This window comes from Cynoglossus semilaevis, chromosome 3 (assembly GCF_000523025.1).
Source record: "Cynoglossus semilaevis isolate Cse_v1.0 chromosome 3, Cse_v1.0, whole genome shotgun sequence".
NCBI classification, from domain to species: Eukaryota; Metazoa; Chordata; class Actinopteri; order Pleuronectiformes; family Cynoglossidae; genus Cynoglossus; species Cynoglossus semilaevis.
The window spans coordinates 11,403,324-11,420,518 of record NC_024309.1 but is presented as its reverse complement, the minus strand read 5'-3'; the positions used below and the strand labels follow the sequence as shown (position 1 = coordinate 11,420,518).

The window sequence follows — 17,195 nt, the reverse complement described above, 5'->3', positions numbered from 1 at the left end:
GTTATACTGGGTAACGAATTGAAGGCTCGTTTTGCTTGTGTTAGTGATGCTTCCGTTGTTTTGGCCAATCAAGTGCCTGGGAGATAAAATTGAGCTGCGATTCTCAGTTTCTCCCAAACGTCTAGAAATATTTTTTTGTGTAAACTTGAGCCTTAGTCAGTGACAGTTTGACTGACGATGTGGACATGTAGTATTACTGCAACTGAGTGTCATGTGATCAAAGTGAGAGGTGGCCATCTTCAATGACTCTGTCCATGATGATGATGATGATGAGGAGGAGTGTGTGAAATGTAAATCTTGTATCTCATGTTTTACTGTTGTAGCTCGACTTTGAACATTTTTCAAATATACACAAAGAAAAATTGAGGAGTCTGAATGACTGTCTGCAATCGCAAAACTGTTTTTGATATTGTAAAAAAGAGATCTGTGTTTTGGAGAAAAGAATTGTGAGGGAAAACTGTTTTTGTCATTAATAAGTATATAAATATACGATATATATATGTATACTGCAAGTGGAAGAATATGGCAGTTTATTAGTGTCTGGGATTAGAAAACGTCAAATTTAATTGTGAAAAAGAGTGTTAAAAGTGTCCGACAAATATAAGTACTTACACTTTCAGAAGGTCAATTATTATGTTGTTTGTCCTGAGAAACATTAATTAGACTTAATAAGTCAGATATAAAACTATTTGTTTAAACTGTATATCTTACATCTATGTCACTGAACCTGATGTGGGAAAAACAAATGATGTAATTTGTGTTTTGTGAAAAAGTTCAGTCCAAAAATGTGTAAACTTGATAATATGAGCCTATATATCATTGAAAAAATATTGATCTTTTTCTAATTCCTGACACTAATTATACTCTGTAAAATCTCCCCAAGCAGAAGGAAAGAAAGGGAAAGTCCCACAGTCTGTTTCTCTTATTGTAATTCAAGTCGAAGGTTGAAGTGTTTTTTCAGAAGACCTGTTTTTTATTATGAGAAGAGATGGTAATTGTAACAAATATGTTTGATTTTAAATAGATCCCCTCCCCCTGGTATAAATTATTTTGTTTTTATTAAACTGTGAATTGTAGAGAATAACTCAGATTCAGACATGAAGCTAAATCTGGAATTGTATAGAAATGAAAAAGTGTGTGAGGTGTCCTCTCTCTCTCTCTCTCTCTTGCTCTCTCTCTCTCTTCAGTGCCAGGAACATTATTGTATGGATGAATGTAGTTCTAGTCCTCAGTGCAACGGCACCTCACACATTTACATTAAAACACAAAACCTTTCCAGAAAAATCAATATCACTGTAGAAAATAAATGTTTATTTCAATTTTATCTTTTTGTATCTCGGAATAAACAATAAATACTGTTGGAACATTTTACCAAGATGTCTATTGTTTGTTTGCCAATCTATGTTGTCTACACTTTGAACAGCACCAAAACAATACTTTTGTACCAATACAATAAATTAAAAAAACTTTTAGTTATGTGGCTGAACGTTTAATAACGCTTTTATAACGAGCTAAATATAACACTGAAACTAGTCTCCCTATTTATTTATTTTTTACAATAACCACAAGTTTAATTACCAACGACATTTGGTTTACATGATAGTTTGTTATAGTTTCAAGATAAAATATAGGTTTCCATCTTGTTTGTAGTTAACGCCGTCTTCTGGGAATAGGAAAGCGGATACCGGAAGTGACACTGTCACAGGAACTTCACAAGCGCAGGTGAAAAAATGGCGCACGCCATACGAATGCCAAAACATAGGTGGGCGGACTTTGTCATGCTAGGTTTCTATCCGCCACTATGGAAGATTCCCCCAGTGAAACGTGCCACCACCTACCGCTTGATGTCGCTGGCAGGTACAGTACAGGGCCCGCAGCGGTGGGCTAATGTTAGCATAATATAGCCATATTGATTACAGAGGTGACATCGTTTGTAGCACTTACAGACAGATACAGTTCACGAGTCGGAATATGAATATGTTGAATTATGCTGTGGGGATGTTTTTAAATGATGTTTGTTTTGTTTGAGTCAAAAATGAATAGTAAAAAGGGTCAGAGTTAAAACAGGTGCGTAAATACAGCTTACTGTATTCGCGTATTTGGAAAATAAGAACAGTAAGAATACATTACATTAACTTTACTTGCGTGAAGGTATTTATTGAACCCAGTAGATCGGTAAAATGTAAAGAACATACCAGATTAATAAAAGAAAAACAATGTTCAAGAAAACCCCAAACTTTTTATTCTATTTTTTTATTTTCACATAGTACACATATTTCATCTGCTGTCGTCAATGTTAAGTTAAAATATCTAACTCCTATTTATTTTTTAAAATTTTAATCTAATACATGTTTGAATTCAATCCACTCAGGAGAGACTCTGCGACCACTAGAGGGTGTTAGAGTGTTAGACCTTACCAGGTGAGCATCCTTTTGTATTAAATATGAGGGTTTGACATAAATCATTCATTTAATTGTGCTGTGGCATTTCCAGAGTGCTGGCTGGTCCCTTTGCCACCATGATCCTGGGTGACCTGGGAGCCGAAGTCATTAAAGTAGAGCGACCAGGTGAGAGTCAGTGCTGAAACACAGCTACGTATATCAGAGATATATTTACACAAATGTACTGTCTTGGAAAACACCTTGTTTGTGTGTATGAAAGGTTCAGGTGATGACACCAGACAGTGGGGTCCTCCCTTCGTCGGCTCGGAGAGTGCTTATTTTCTTAGCGTCAACAGAAACAAGAAAGTATGATATATTTCTTGTATATTTTTATCAACATTGTCAAAACTCTGTCAGCAGAATTGTAACATGTAATGTTTTTATGTAATTTTTTTTTTTTTGCCAGAGTATTGCCATCGACATGAAACGTCCTCAGGGAGTGAAGATTCTCACAGAGGTACGGCCGTAGAAATCAATGTGTGATTAATATCTGATTAACATTTGTGGACAAGAGGCTTGAGAGCATGTGCACTGCAGTCGATCGAATAAACAGACTGACTATGTGTGTGTGTCTGTGTGTGTGTCTGTTTCAGCTGGCAGAAGTGTCTGATGTTGTCGTAGAAAACTTTGTCCCAGGAAAACTACAACAGATGGGTTTAGGGTACAATCAGCTCAGTGGCGTGAACCCTCGACTCATTTACTGCTCTATATCAGGTATTTACAATATCCCTGTTACCCAAGGTCAGTGAACACAACACACTGTTGGTGTACCTCAATTAAATAGCATTTGTGCTCCACTAAGTCTAGATTATATTGATGAGTAACATGTGGAAGTTGTTTCTGCTCACCTTTGGTTTAAAAAAGAGCAACACAAACTACAAACATTTGACTTCTCCATCTGTTAGGAATGCAGTAATGGCAGCAGCCGCCAGAGGTCGCAGTAGTCCACAATAAAAAACTGTAGCGAGAATACGTGTCATGTTTCAGGAAGAAACTGCATTGGCATAACGCTGCAGTAGCTTTTTTTTTTTTTTTTAACCATATATCTGATGTTATTTAACACTTTCCATATGAAACAAAGATCGATTAAACTTGACCTTAAATTTGTATAAATAAATACATTACAGAGGGGTTGAGACAGAAGGTGACAAAAGATTTATTAAAATTCTAAGTTTGTTTGTATGTGTGTGTTTAGGTTATGGACAGACTGGTCCTCAGTCTCAGTCTCCAGGTTATGACTCCATCGCCTCTGCAGTATCAGGGATGATGCACATCACGGGACCAGAGGTGAGAGTGTGTTTGATGGCACATCAGGACAACGTAATACAGCAGAGGTTGAATGGCTACATATCCATAATGCATGTTGTCTTCTGGTCAACAGGGTGGTGACCCGGTGCGTCCAGGCGTAGCTATGACTGACCTGGCGACAGGACTGTACGCACATGGAGCCATTATGGCTGCTCTGCTGCACAGACACAATACTGGGAGAGGAGTCCACATAGACTGCAACCTGTTGTCTTCACAGGTGTGTGTGTGTGTGTGTGTGTGTGTGTGTGTAAATGTATATTTGATTTCAACCGAACTAATCAAATATTTTCCAATCTCTGCTAAAAGCCTTTTTGGAAGCACTGTTGGTAAAATATAGTCTCAGTTGGTAAATGGAATTATGTGATTTATACATGGTGTTTGAAAAAAGGTTTATGTGGTCTTTCTGGGCATTTCAACACCTTTAGATATCTGAGGGTTTGATAAATTAAACTCCTGACCTCCCACTAAACCCCTGATATATCCTCACTTCAGCCTTCAGTGAAATTTCCTTTTTGGTTGCAGTGAGTCTCAGCTCCTTTAGTCAACTCTAGGGGGCAAAGTTTCCCCACCGTAGACTCAGATTCACTCTGGTCACTTCACCCCCTGTGACTCACCGGGTTTCTGTTCTCCCTCACATTTACCAGGTGGTCGAACACACTTTTACTGCATCAAACTGACAAACAATATCTGCAAACACAAGTTGATCAAAATAAATAAAAATAGAAACCTGGACAAACACTTTGATCATTTATAGACTGAGGTCTATTTATTAACAGGAACAAGGAGCAGATGAAGTTAGGAAAAGAGATCTGTTTATGTTTGTTAAAGTAACAGCTGTTTCATCTCAGCAACATTTACACCAGATATTTGTGTTTGTTTGTTTTTGTTTGAGGGTTTTTTTCTCTGTCTTTTTCAACTGAGTCTGAACCTGAACACAACTTGATGCATCAGCTGCAGGTGTTCAGTGCTGCATTCAGGTTGTGCTGGTAAATCAAAGCTCTGACGCTGCCTGTCTTATTCCCCACTGATCCACGAGGTGGTTCTGATAAGAGTTTGACACATCCTGGTAACCAGCAGGTCCTTAAACACATTGCAGATCTTAAACACATCAGGAGTCTTTAAACACATCGCTGATTTATTGCCTAGAGTACAAACACTTTAAATAAAGTGATCAGTATTAAACAAATCGGATCATTTGTCATCGTAAAACCGCATTCATCCTGAAGATGAATGGGAACGCGCAGTACTCCGGACTCTCAAGTATTCCAGATGCGCCGGGTGAGTTTGATTTGTTGACCAGGAGGAGCTGCTTTTGTGACAGTGCTGCTTTTAACAGCATGTTTTATGTTTTGTGCTGCAGTCGTTCGTCACATCTGCCACTGTGATAGCGTTCTTCTCCTGAGCTTCTGCTCAGCCTGTGAAGTGGACGTTAGTTCTGGATGACAAATGAAGCCGTCCACTCTTCCTTCTCTTTTTCTTCTCCAAAATGTCACCTAACAGATGGGTTAATCTACACCCTGTCTCTTTTCATCTGGGCCTCAGAAAAGGATGGACCAATAAAACAAGGTTTTAACTTGAAACGGTCACCTCTAGTTCTGTGGTCGACTATAGATTTGTCCAAAAAGTAACTCATCTGGTCATTTTGTGTTCACAAAGAAAATGAATAGGATACACACTGAAATTGTTATGAACTCTCTAATGAAGTCAGCGGATCAACAACTACTGCGTGTAGTGATATAATATCAAGGATTTTCTCTATGTATTCTACTATATAACAGTGAGTGACCTACAAACCTTTTGAATACTGTTAAAAAAACAAACATAATGAACCACTTATCAAGTTTAGCTTAGTCTTTTGTTAACTGGCTATTTTTTATCTCTTATTGTGGCCTCTTTGTCTCAGGTTGCTCACAACAGGTTGCTATTCCCTCAAGCGTTGCCAACCTCAATGGGTCTAAACTTCATCTTTCTTCTTTTCATGTTGATGTGATTTTATGATGTTCAGTTTCTGTTCCTGTGTTTATGGTGTAAAACAACAGAATTGTCTCTGTGGGACGATTCTCAAGATCCAGGGTCATCTTGTTGGCCAACAGGCATGAAAATCCATTCTCATCTTTTCAGCTGCTCGTAAAGTGGCCACAGTGACAGCAGCACGGAGGACGATGCTGCTGGATGCTGTTCTGTGTGTGTGTTTTTTCCCCTTCTGTCTTTTGAAGCCCACGTGTGGTTTTAGTTAAACTGGGAGTGAGTGTGAGAATGAACAGTGACCTGAAGGAGAAGGAAGAGGTAAAAGACCATGACTGATGACAGTTAAGATTAACGCCGGCCTCTGCCTTTTTACTCCTTTCTTCTTAGGTCTCCTGTCTGAGCCACATCGCAGCTAACTACCTTAATGCAGGGAAGGAAGCCAGACGGTGGGGGACGGCACACGAGAGCATTGTTCCTTACCAGGCAAGTAACATTCTCCAACACCAACCACCGTGTCTTAGGAGGAAAACTCAATCATTGCTGCTCACCCTTTGATTCTGAGATGTGGTGGTTTGAGTCAGCTGTACTGACACACAGTGGAGGTTCTTGTAAGCACCACCTGCTGGATGTGTAGTGTCAGTTAAAACACTGATGCCAGCAGGGAACGCTCCAGGAAAAAGATTTGAGACCAAGGATATGACATTGACATCATTTTAAAGTGAATGCTAGGTTAGTTTTAGCAGCAGGGGGCGCTCACAGCACAGTTGGTGCCGACTGTGTTAGTGAAGTCACACATTCGTGCTTGAACTCTAGCTTTAGCTTAAAATGAAAGAAAAGTGTTCCTATGGGTCTGCTTTATATTATTGACACACACACACACACACACACACACACTTGAACTGTCAGCTCCTCCCGATGTTCCGCTCCATCTGCTCAGCGTGAACGTGGTGGTGGCGGCGGCGGCGGCTTCATTCTTGTGGTCACCGCCTCCCTCCAGCTGGAGCTTTATTGTTCAACACTCAGATCTAATCCTCGTGTGAACCTCCTTACCCACAATGCTGTGCTCCCCCTAGGCTAGGAGAGTTGAAAGCGTCAACCGTGACAGTTGAATCAACAAAATCGCTGGTATTGTGCGCGGTTGTGGGTTTATTTCTGTGAGCAAGACATTAGAGCTGGAGGCTTGATCTTGTCTCAGTTCAGATCTGATTTCTGAGACGAGTCAATCACGTCCTGTCAGAGAGTGACAGGAGCGTGTCACAGAGAAGGTGGTTGAGGACGAGGAGGAGATACTGTACGAGGACAGCTGAAGTCAGAGGAAGAGCTCACGGATCAAAACAAACCAAAAAATAATAGCTTTTACAAGCAAAAATGTTGAACGTTGGTCATGACATTGCGGAGCAGTTGTGGTTGTTTTTAAGTTCAACATCAAAAATCTCAAATTGAAAACGGAAAACGTCTGAACACTCTTCTAGTCTTCACACAATGTGACTCATCTTGGATTTCAGATTCATTTCTGGATGTGGTATTTGTTTTGTCTAGGAAATGTTGCTATTTACACCCCTTCATATGTCTACAGTGGGGTGCATTCACAGGCAGCAGTGCACCACATCTACAGTGGGGTGCATTCACAGGCAGCCAGTTTTTTGTGTGTTTAAGGTCAATGGAAATATCAATAACCGATGAAGAAAAGTTACAATCCCGACATTCTTATAATCACGTTGTTTCAACCCAGTCATTCGTTCCTAAAGATCACGTACAACGTCAAGGGCATGATGAAGCATCGGAGGAACATCGTCGTCGCCTTGTCGACTCCGTTGCTCGTTGTGGTTAAAATTTGATATATACCACCAGGGGGCAGAAGTTGTCTCCCAGTGACCACACTGCTTAGCTATGCCTTCTCTCGAGACCGCCTGAGGTTTTTGTGGCTCAGTATCATGTCCTGTCGTACCCCCCCACACCTCTTAGACTGCGTTACCCACAATTCCCTGAGGCCGCGGATAAAAGAGGCGCCGTTGAGAGAGCTGTGTGTATTTGTGGGACAGAAACATTCTTTTATGTCGTGATCAGGATTATTTCCAGGAAAAGCAGGAGAAAGTAAGGCTGACCTGGAGAACAGTTCGTCCTCCAGCTTCTCCGTCTCCTGCGTCTGATTAAGAATAAAACAGAACCTCGTTGTTAACCTGGTGACAGCGGTCGACTCACTGCTAACTTCTCATTTCCACGTGAAAGCCATTTGCATCCAGACGAATGTTTCATCTGTTAATCAGCAGTGGTCTGAGTCTGCACTAACACAGCTGCAAACAACGGTCCTTTCAGTGTAACCGTTCAGGTGTGAAAAGTTTGAGATTTTACTTAGTTTTACGTAGTATACTAGTATAGCTGTTTTTTTTAACTGTTTTTTGTTTTCTTTGGCGATGAACGTCTCATCTAGAAAGTTCCCAGTGTCCTCAATTATCATCTCCAGGTGAGATGGCTTGATGGGCTCATTAACAGAAGAACACAAAATTGTTTGCACTTTCTCACTGATTTATTGATTAAAAGTCTTCTCTCAGTGGATGATGTAGTTGGCTGCCAGGAAATGAAAGGAAAAAAAGGCACTCCTTATGACCACTTTTTCATCAAGCTCTACGATAATAATAACGATGTTTCCCTGTGGTGTGTGTGTGTTTGTGTGCATTCACTCAGGTCAGTGTTGTCTCTCCATCTCATTTAGGGCTTCAGAACTAAAGACGGACACATCGTCGTTGCCGCAGGAAATGACAAGCAGTTTGTAAAAGTGTGTGAGGTATGTAAGAACACACACAAAAACAGACACACACACGCAAACATCTTTTTTCAAATGTCAAAAGAACAATTGTATGAAATGCAAACATCTTTTTTTCCTCTCTTTAAATGTCAAAAGAACAATTGTATGAAATGAAGTGTATTTTAAGTTAATTTTGTGGCTTTTTTTATTTTTATGCGTATGGAAAAAAACCCTAAGAATTATGTGAAAATGCAATTCTTTTAGAATTTAACAAAGCACAGTCCAAACAATAGACTGAACTACAGATTGGTTGTAACATTCCAGTTTCGTTATTTAAAGTGCGTTTTGATCTAAATAAAAAAGATTCATCATTTATCTGACAAAGTGTGCTTAACAGTTGTCAGGTTTACACATGTTCAGATTGGTGATGTTTCATAAACATTTATTGTGTCTGGAAACACTAGTCGTAACAGGCTGCACTGCCTCTGAGCAATTTAATCTTACTGACTCCCAAGTACATCATGTTTTCACCTCAGATTTAACACCACATACGATGAGAAAATGTCAGAGCTGCTCTATCCTGTTAGCTGGTTTAACTTTCTGACTGTTGCTGAATATTCTAGTATTTTGGGAGGCACCCGCCCTCTGCTGATACACTCCTGAACTACATGACATCCAGAGAAATAACTCACAAAAAATGTTGAATACAATAAATGAGTGTACGTTAGTAAAAGTCTTTAATCTTTAAAACACATTTATGGTTTTACAAACTGGTAGTTAATGCCTTTGTTGTGTTTGTTTGTTTTATGCAGGTCTTAAAGTTGACGTCACTAACACAGGAGCCAAAATATAAGACCAACAAACTGAGGGTACAGAACAGACGGGAACTGATAAACCTGCTAAACCAGAGGTACACACACACACACACACATTGTCACAGGTTAAAAAGATATTCTGGACCAAGATTTATCTTGTCGGCTAGAGGTTTTTTTTAATTTTTTTTATAGAAAATCTATCTGCAGATATGACCCAATCCATTAACTCCCAATAATCTAAAATCTAAATATGTTTACATGGTCCAACCTTTCTATACTATTTGATACTAATCTTTCTAGGCTGCACATCAGGAACTGACATGGATTTATAGTTAATGAATAATCTCTATGGTCAGGTTCATGGAGGAGACTACGTCTGATTGGCTAAGGAGGTTTACAGGCTCAGGTGTTCCTGTTGGACCAATCAACAGCATCCAGGAAGTTTTCGCTGACCCTCAGGTAAAACTGTCTAAGCACACACACACAAACACACACACAAACACACACACCAACTACATGTCTATTTTTAGCTCTTTTTTAAAAAAAAAATCCAAGGCCGTTTGACAAGAAGCTCTGATTCTTTGATCGTCGGCTGTAGCGTTCGTATGAGTGGCGTTTGTATCGGTGTGTGTTAACGATCTGCTTCACCGCCGCATGCAGCTGAAAAGTTATGACTCAGTTTGTGTGCGTGCGCGCACGTACAAGTGCATGTGTGACACGAGTCCATCTGTCTGCGTCAACCTGATGCAGAAGTCGCTTGTTTACAACTTGCTCTTCATTGGAACCACAGACAGCTCCGTCTCGGTGTCAGTCGCCAGCTTTCGTTTTACTGTTTGTTGTCGTAAATGTAAAGATCTGAGTCGGAGCCGTAGGAAAACTCTGAAGAACATTGTGTGGCTTAGAAAAAAAAAGTTTGACAAGCTCTGGGCTAAGACATGCAAATGTAGAGGACGTTTTTTTTTATTCCTGCAGTGTGTGTGCTTGCATGTGGTGTGTGTGTGTGTATGTGTGTGTGCGCGCACCAAGCTGTTGTTGCTAATCAGGACGGTAGGAAGTCTCATTTCCAAAACTGAAATCTGGAAGTCATTTAAAAAATGCCAAAGACTCAAACACTCTCTCTCTGTGTCTTTAGTTCTCTCTCTCTGTACCTCTCTCTCTCGCTCTTTACCTCGCTCTCTCTCTATCTGTTGTTTGATTTTTATTCAGTAGTTATTGGCTCATTCCCGTCTTTGAGATAGTTCAAGGTTATGCAAGGTTACAGCTCAGCACTGGACACCCTGGAAGAAAACAAAAAAGACCTTGTCCATTGTCTTAGACTCATGACGTCAACGACAAGTACAACTTTTTAACTGAAAACTTAACTGAAAGATTATCTGCTGCCTCAAACACTAAGTTTTAATATGAATTTCTTTTAAGAGGTTTGGGTTTGATTTGTCCCAATGACATAAACTAACCACCGGAGGCAGCAGCCCGCTAGCTGCTCTTCTCAGCTTGTGCTAAAATCAATAATCATTACAACTAGACCTCATTAGACACAGGAAAAAAAATCGGTTTTGTCGCACATTCTCACGGTTGTTTTTATGTTTTTTTCATTTCCTTTCCCTCTTCCCATTTCTCCGTTCAGTTTTGTTGTAGTTGACCTTGTTTTTACGACTTGGGTCCATACGTCCATGTATCTGTCATGTCGTCTGGGCAGCAGCCAGGTGCTGCAGCTGAATGTGGCTTTAATATCCTGACTACTGGAGGAGAGTGTCTGATTTATTCCAGATGAAACCCAAAAAGCCCCCATGCACAAAAACCAACATGCGAGATCAAATAAATCAGCCACTTGCCGAGCCCCGAATCATGAACCTTTTAGCTCTGAGCGACACAGTCGTCACCCCCGGGAACTTACACTGAAACTAATTCCCCTTTTGGCCAGTTTTTCTCCTATTCTTTCTTTTAAAGTCATAGTTCTGGTTTTTTTTAAGCCTGGTTATCAGAGCTGACTGCATTGTAAGTACCACCTGCTGATAGAAACGGACTGAGACACAGAAGTATGGCTCTTATTACACTAATGCAAGTAGGAGTGCCGTGGCTGTAGTGGCAGAATGATTCCTTGGAAAGAACCTGGTTTTACTCTTTATTGAAGTGGCTTCATTTTCCCATACGATATGAGGCTACCTCTCACTTAACTGACAACAAAAAAGATGGACTCGTAACTATCCTAGAGAAGACTATATACATATACTGTATGTGTGTGTATATAATATATATATTTATATATATACACACATGTCTATGTACATGCACATATATATTTTTTGTACACACACTGACTTTCAGTTGCGTACTGATCTACACCAAGCCTAACAATATATGAACTTAAAACAACTTGTTTACAGCAGATTGCACACGATTTCCAACCCTGAGTGAGGTGTTAGATGTTGGGGTAATAGGAAATGGAATAACAGTGGCATTTGTCTTTGTGTGGCCCGCTCCAGCTGGTCACAGCGTTTGCACATGTCGGCCAAAAATAATCTGGAGCAAAACAGGTCCAACTATGACATCCAGGTGACGTCCAGATTACACACGGTTGAATGTTTGGCAGAAAAGGCCCACATTTATTTAAAGACATTTAGGCCACATTTGCTATTTCACAAATGGGCCACCTGCCATCTATTTTGTCTGGGCCACATTAAAGCTGGCAGAGCTGCAGAAGACACTCAGTCATACTCACACATAGACACTCATCCTATCTGGATCGTCAGCGTCCAGCTCTGCAACAGCTGTGAAGAATCAAGAAGAAGGAAAACAAAACAGGTTATTAAACTCATATCAGAGGAAAGGTCAAGTCTGAGACAGACGCCGAGACGTGCCGTAGACTGTGGGATGGTTTCAGAAGACAGAAAACCTGGACAGACTCTTTGGTTCCCTCAGGGTTGAAGCGACCTGACCGTTCGCAGATCATCCACGTGCTGATGGCTCAGTGTGGCTCCAGGGAAACGTGTCTGAGTGTGGAAGAGCACAGAGGATTAATGACCAACAAACTCCCACATCCAGTTTCCACCATCAGAGGAAAACCACAATAGAAAGATGAATGGAGCAGATCTTCCTGCTGCGGCCCTGCCTGATAAAACCACTCATTTATTTTACCTAAAGGGGGAATTTGGCATTTAGAAGTGTGGTTGTATGACATATTCAAACTAGATTAGCACTGAGCTGCTGTTTCCTGGGGCAGCCTGGGGGGTAAAAAAAAAGGAAGATCCTTTTAGCGTAGGACTAGGTCAACTAGATCTTAGTCAACTTTTACCAATGATTTCTAATATAATTACTCGAGTTTGGTGTCAGTTGCACCAGAAATTAACGTTTGTAAACCATTAACTCTCACCATTGTCCAAAATGAGATGAAGCCAAGTTGTTATGCTGCGGTCTTGTGTGGTCATGCGGCGCCACCGATGTAAATCGGAATGAAGAATTCCCACATCAGGGTCAAAGAATTACACATTTTCCATCTATAGATGGAGGCAGCGCTGGATCCAAACTGCTGTCTGGTGTGATGTAAAATCCCAGAATTTCTCCATGGACTTTGCTGTGGGAGAGTGAGTGCTTTACAAACATATACACTCTCATACACTCCTTTTATTACTAAATAAATTCACAGACTGTGTCATCAGAGGAAATGCTGAGTCAGAATCTCATAACTCAGCTGCATCCTGGGCTTTTGGACGGGAAGCAGCATTTTTTGAGGTAATGAAGCTGCAGAGAAGCCTCAAAGACGGAGGTAAATGCTGCAGGCCATCATAACCTTATCCTTCACAAATAAATATTCTGTTCCAGCGAAGCAAAACCAGAGCAACATAAACCGGCATATCTGGAAAAAAACAAAACATTTTTCATTCTAAAACAAACAAAGCACAAGGAGATGAAATATGGAAGATTTTCACAGAATTCACTTCTTCAAAAAGACTGGATTTAGAGGCAAAACATTTCCAGTATATTGTCGTAAATACGTAAAGGAATTTAAAAAGGAAAGGTGATATGGAAACTAAGGATTTATATCAGTATCTCCATGTAGAGTTCCAGATATACACTTAATTTTGCTTGGCGGAGCAGTTCAGTGTTGGACTATAGGGTGGCTGAAGTAGCTGTACGTTGATCCTCTGTGGGGCTTTTATTGAGGCTTAATTTTTAAGGTCTGTTGTGGGACATGTTTGAAATGGAAAGGTTGTGCAGAAGCTACTTTATACCTGAGCAGCTATGATTTTTAATGTCTCAGTTCGTTGTTGGTGTCACTTTGAAATAGTAAAGTTTTGGTTTGGAAGCTCAGGCCTGTGATTAAGTAGCTGAAGGGATTTCATCTTTCACTCTGTAGGAGATCAGGCCTGTGATTGAGTAGCTGTACTGCTGAGCACCTCTAGGTCGTTGAAGGGATTTCATCTTTCACTCTGTAGGTTGCAGGTTTGAATCCAGTTGCATCTCTGAACGGAATCCCAACCTGAAAAATATAAATTTTCGATGAGAAATTACCTTAGGGTTGCTCAAATTATTACAAGAAAAACAGGGGAGTGTTCTGTGATCCTGGGGAGAACGGCTGTGATGAACGAGCTGTGGAGTTGAGCTCTGTGATGGAACGGCTCTACCACAGCGTAGCTTTGAGGTAGAACGGCTTTGTGTCTGTTGGCAGGTTGTCCTCCTGTTTCCTCTCTCTGTTTTTCTTGAAACCCTCCGTAATGTCCGTGGTTTTCTATCCTAGCGGGACGAGCGCCCCCTCTGGTCTCATGACAAACCGCCCGCTGCCGCTCATTCATCTCCGTCCACGTCCGTGACGGCTCAGAGCTGTGTCTGAGCACTAACAGCTCTTGTCATGTGACGACTCTCTGGAGATTGTATGAAAACTCTGCATTATGTAGAGTTTTTGGTTTCATTCAACCACGTTACACTTTGAAGTGTTACAGAATTGTTTTAGATCAATGATCCAGAAACCAGACCAAAGGTTTGTTTCCAGAAATGAGGCTGAAGTGAAGAAGCAGATTTCCTGAACGTCACACATGCACCTGAGAGAAATAGTTAAAGCTTGAAGGCCAAGATCAGCTGGAAAAATTAATGTCGTATTCAGTAAATGGACGGCTGATAGCTTCGCGTTTGCTTTAAAGTTTGTCTCGCTTGGTTTGGAAATAATAATGTCTGCTGTATGGTAGAAATACATTGAATTCTTTTTACAAATACATGTTTTTATTAGTTTCTTTAGATGTGTTTTCAGAAGCTTTTTTTTTTGTTAAAGTAGAACTTTTTTTAGTTCAGATATTTCAACCTCCCCATCACTTTAGGTGTAGTCCCCATAAGGGACAAAAGGGGCAGTAATTGTTGTCATTCATATTAGCTGAATAGTCCTCTCACATTGTCAAATATGCTACGTAGGTATCAGTAGCACGGAGCTCTGACACCTGTCTGTGCTGTATGGAAAACACAAGCATTTGGAGTCTGTAAAGAAACATGTTTCACGTTCATTCAGGTTGTTTACATCCTGTTGTTCCTCCTGAAGCTGCGCTCTGTGTGGCAGCGGTGGCGTCTTCACCTCCGCAGAGTCTCTGAAACTTAACTTCTCCTAATACCCCCTCCCTCTCAATGCACCTGTCTCCAGCTCCACGCCCTCTGAACTGCCACCTGCACATATGTGCACCTGTCTAAGCTCCGCCCCCCTGCAGCGTACGGTTTCTGTCAGTGAGCTGCTCTGTGAAAAACATGTGGTTCTGTTGCTTCCACTCATTAATCATCCAGCATGACAGCTGAGTGTGTGTGTGTGTGTGTAGGTCCTACTGTACTCACTCTTTTCTCCTGGGCGTCTTCAGGAGAGAGAGCCTGTCCATCACGAGTGAAGTTCCAGGAAAGTTGGTTATGGGTGACGTGATGTTTCACACTCGTCACTAACAGTTTTTGTTTTTTTCGAGGGGGAATCGGTTGATTTAAACCTTTCATTCAGACTGAGTTTCCTGTCCGACACCACAGACTTTGTTTTTCTTACTGACTGGAAAACCTTTGTCCTGAGGCCATTGTGACTAGACGACCTCATCGCCATAGTAACGCCAGAGCTGACAGTGGTGATGAGGATGATGGTGATGATGATGGTGGTGATGATGATTAGGGTCAGACGCCCATTGACACGGCCGTGACCCTGGTGCGAGTGCACGTCGACAGTCCTCGGTGATGTTGCGGGGGTGGAGTATAGGAGAAGAAGTAATCAGCTGGGATTGCCGGAGCTCTGTGGAACGCCGGCGCTCCGGGACATCTGGGAAAGTGTGAGAGAAGTTGATAGAAAACAGAAAACTGAGCTGCACCAATAAAGACAGACAGACGACACAATGCTGCAGGAAATGAGCAGGAAACGATGGGAAAACCATGCATGCACACACGCACACACACACACGGACTGACCCACAAAGTCATGGTTTAAGTTTGTTTTAAAGTGTGGTCATATGAGAAACCCAGGTACTGGGAATAGAACACAATTAAGCTACTTTACACTTACAAGTGGAACAGCAGACGTCGTGTCCAACTCACTGTTTTCTTTTTAATCTTAACAATTTTGATTATTTTGATTATAAATGTATATTTCATTTTGGAATTTGCTTATGATTAATCGCAGCGAAGCAATCCATTTGACAAATTTTCTAGTTGTCAGCCGTAAACTGACATAATTCATGCGCTCAGTGAGGCTGGTCTGACGTAAGACGGAGACTGACCTGAAGTTGATGCCTCTACAAATAAATGCTGAGGTACTTGAAGTGTAGAAATAACAAAACCTGCAGGGTTGTGTATTATCGATTGAAAACAAAAAGGTCAGTTTTAGTAATAATTTTTTTTTGTTTAGGTCCTTTTATAACATATTTTTCAATAATCAATTCTTGCGATAATTTCCCTTTTTACGTTTTTTTTTTTTTTTTGCCTTTTTTTCTGTTTTTTTTTTTGCTGAGGTCAGTGTGTTGTGTTGGTCCAAAGGTAAAAGTGTTAAGAATCTCTTCAGGAATGTGTTGCTTGTAAACGCACCCTGACAGGAGGGTTTAATCAGAGACTCTCAGGTTCAGAAGGATAACTCATTAAAGGAGGAGGTTTATTTAAATTAAATTCATCGTCCACCAGAAACAAAGAAGAGTGTGGGGTCATTCCAAAAGACTCGGCTTTGTGTTGATCTTCTACTTACTCAAATAAAGACGGCTGTAATTGTATACAGAAAAAGAAAATCTAAATTCATATTTAACCAGAGCGTTAACCTCCCCAGAACAAAAACACACAACTCAGATAGAGAAACTAAAATAAATCCCATCTCCATAGATGAGTTCTAACTATATAAGGAGAACGTCTTTTCTCATCACTTTTAATTGATTGTAGCCAATCAGTGGCATAATTTACATGATGAATATTTAGATATATTTATTGTTATACCTTATACTGTTTCAAGTTGCCCCTCTTTCTGTCTGTTGCATCATCATGTTTGAAATCGTCCACATCATGATGCCACAGCTCAATGACATTGCTTGGTCCTCCATTCTGCAGTCTAAGATTATGCAGCTAACATTAGCACAACATGAACCTAGACGTGCTAACAACCGTCTAACATCCACCTAGTCCTGCTTCATTGGCTCTGCCACTGTTTTTCTTTGGGATCATTTTAGTAGCTGTAGCTAAGGCTAACGTCAGCTGGTGTTAATCAGCGCTCCTAGTTCTGCGTACACAGATTTAAAATAATCCCAATGCTGCTAATTGCTGTTTCAAATAATCCCTCTGCCAACAGCAGTTTAAACTAATCCTAGTTTTGCTATCAGCGGTCTGACTAATCACAGTGTTGCCAACAACAATCGAAATAAATTACAGCTGTGCTAACAGCAGAGCTGCTATGGCGCTGTGTTACTTCAGCTCCGTTGATGCTGTGTTAGTTTG

At 40.7% G+C, this 17,195-nt stretch overlaps 1 protein-coding gene across 2 annotated transcripts in view; it reads left to right on the top strand.

Annotated features, from left to right (window-relative positions):
- The first annotated feature begins 1,680 nt into the window (after nt 1-1,680).
- Nucleotides 1,681-17,195, top strand: part of sugct (succinyl-CoA:glutarate-CoA transferase) — a 35,640-nt gene continuing 20,125 nt past the window's right edge. The window contains exons 1-12 of one of the 2 annotated variants that reach the window (XM_017031580.2): nt 1,681-1,857; nt 2,372-2,420; nt 2,494-2,567; nt 2,662-2,747; nt 2,848-2,898; nt 3,035-3,155; nt 3,637-3,728; nt 3,823-3,966; nt 6,105-6,200; nt 8,431-8,502; nt 9,276-9,373; nt 9,635-9,737. In XM_017031580.2, the coding sequence (XP_016887069.1) occupies nt 1,731-1,857; nt 2,372-2,420; nt 2,494-2,567; nt 2,662-2,747; nt 2,848-2,898; nt 3,035-3,155; nt 3,637-3,728; nt 3,823-3,966; nt 6,105-6,200; nt 8,431-8,502; nt 9,276-9,373; nt 9,635-9,737 (1,113 nt within the window). In that variant the 5' untranslated portion in view covers nt 1,681-1,730. The remainder of the gene's footprint in view (nt 1,858-2,371; nt 2,421-2,493; nt 2,568-2,661; nt 2,748-2,847; nt 2,899-3,034; nt 3,156-3,636; nt 3,729-3,822; nt 3,967-6,104; nt 6,201-8,430; nt 8,503-9,275; nt 9,374-9,634; nt 9,738-17,195) is intronic. The other variant, XM_025054594.1, reaches the window with a different exon arrangement.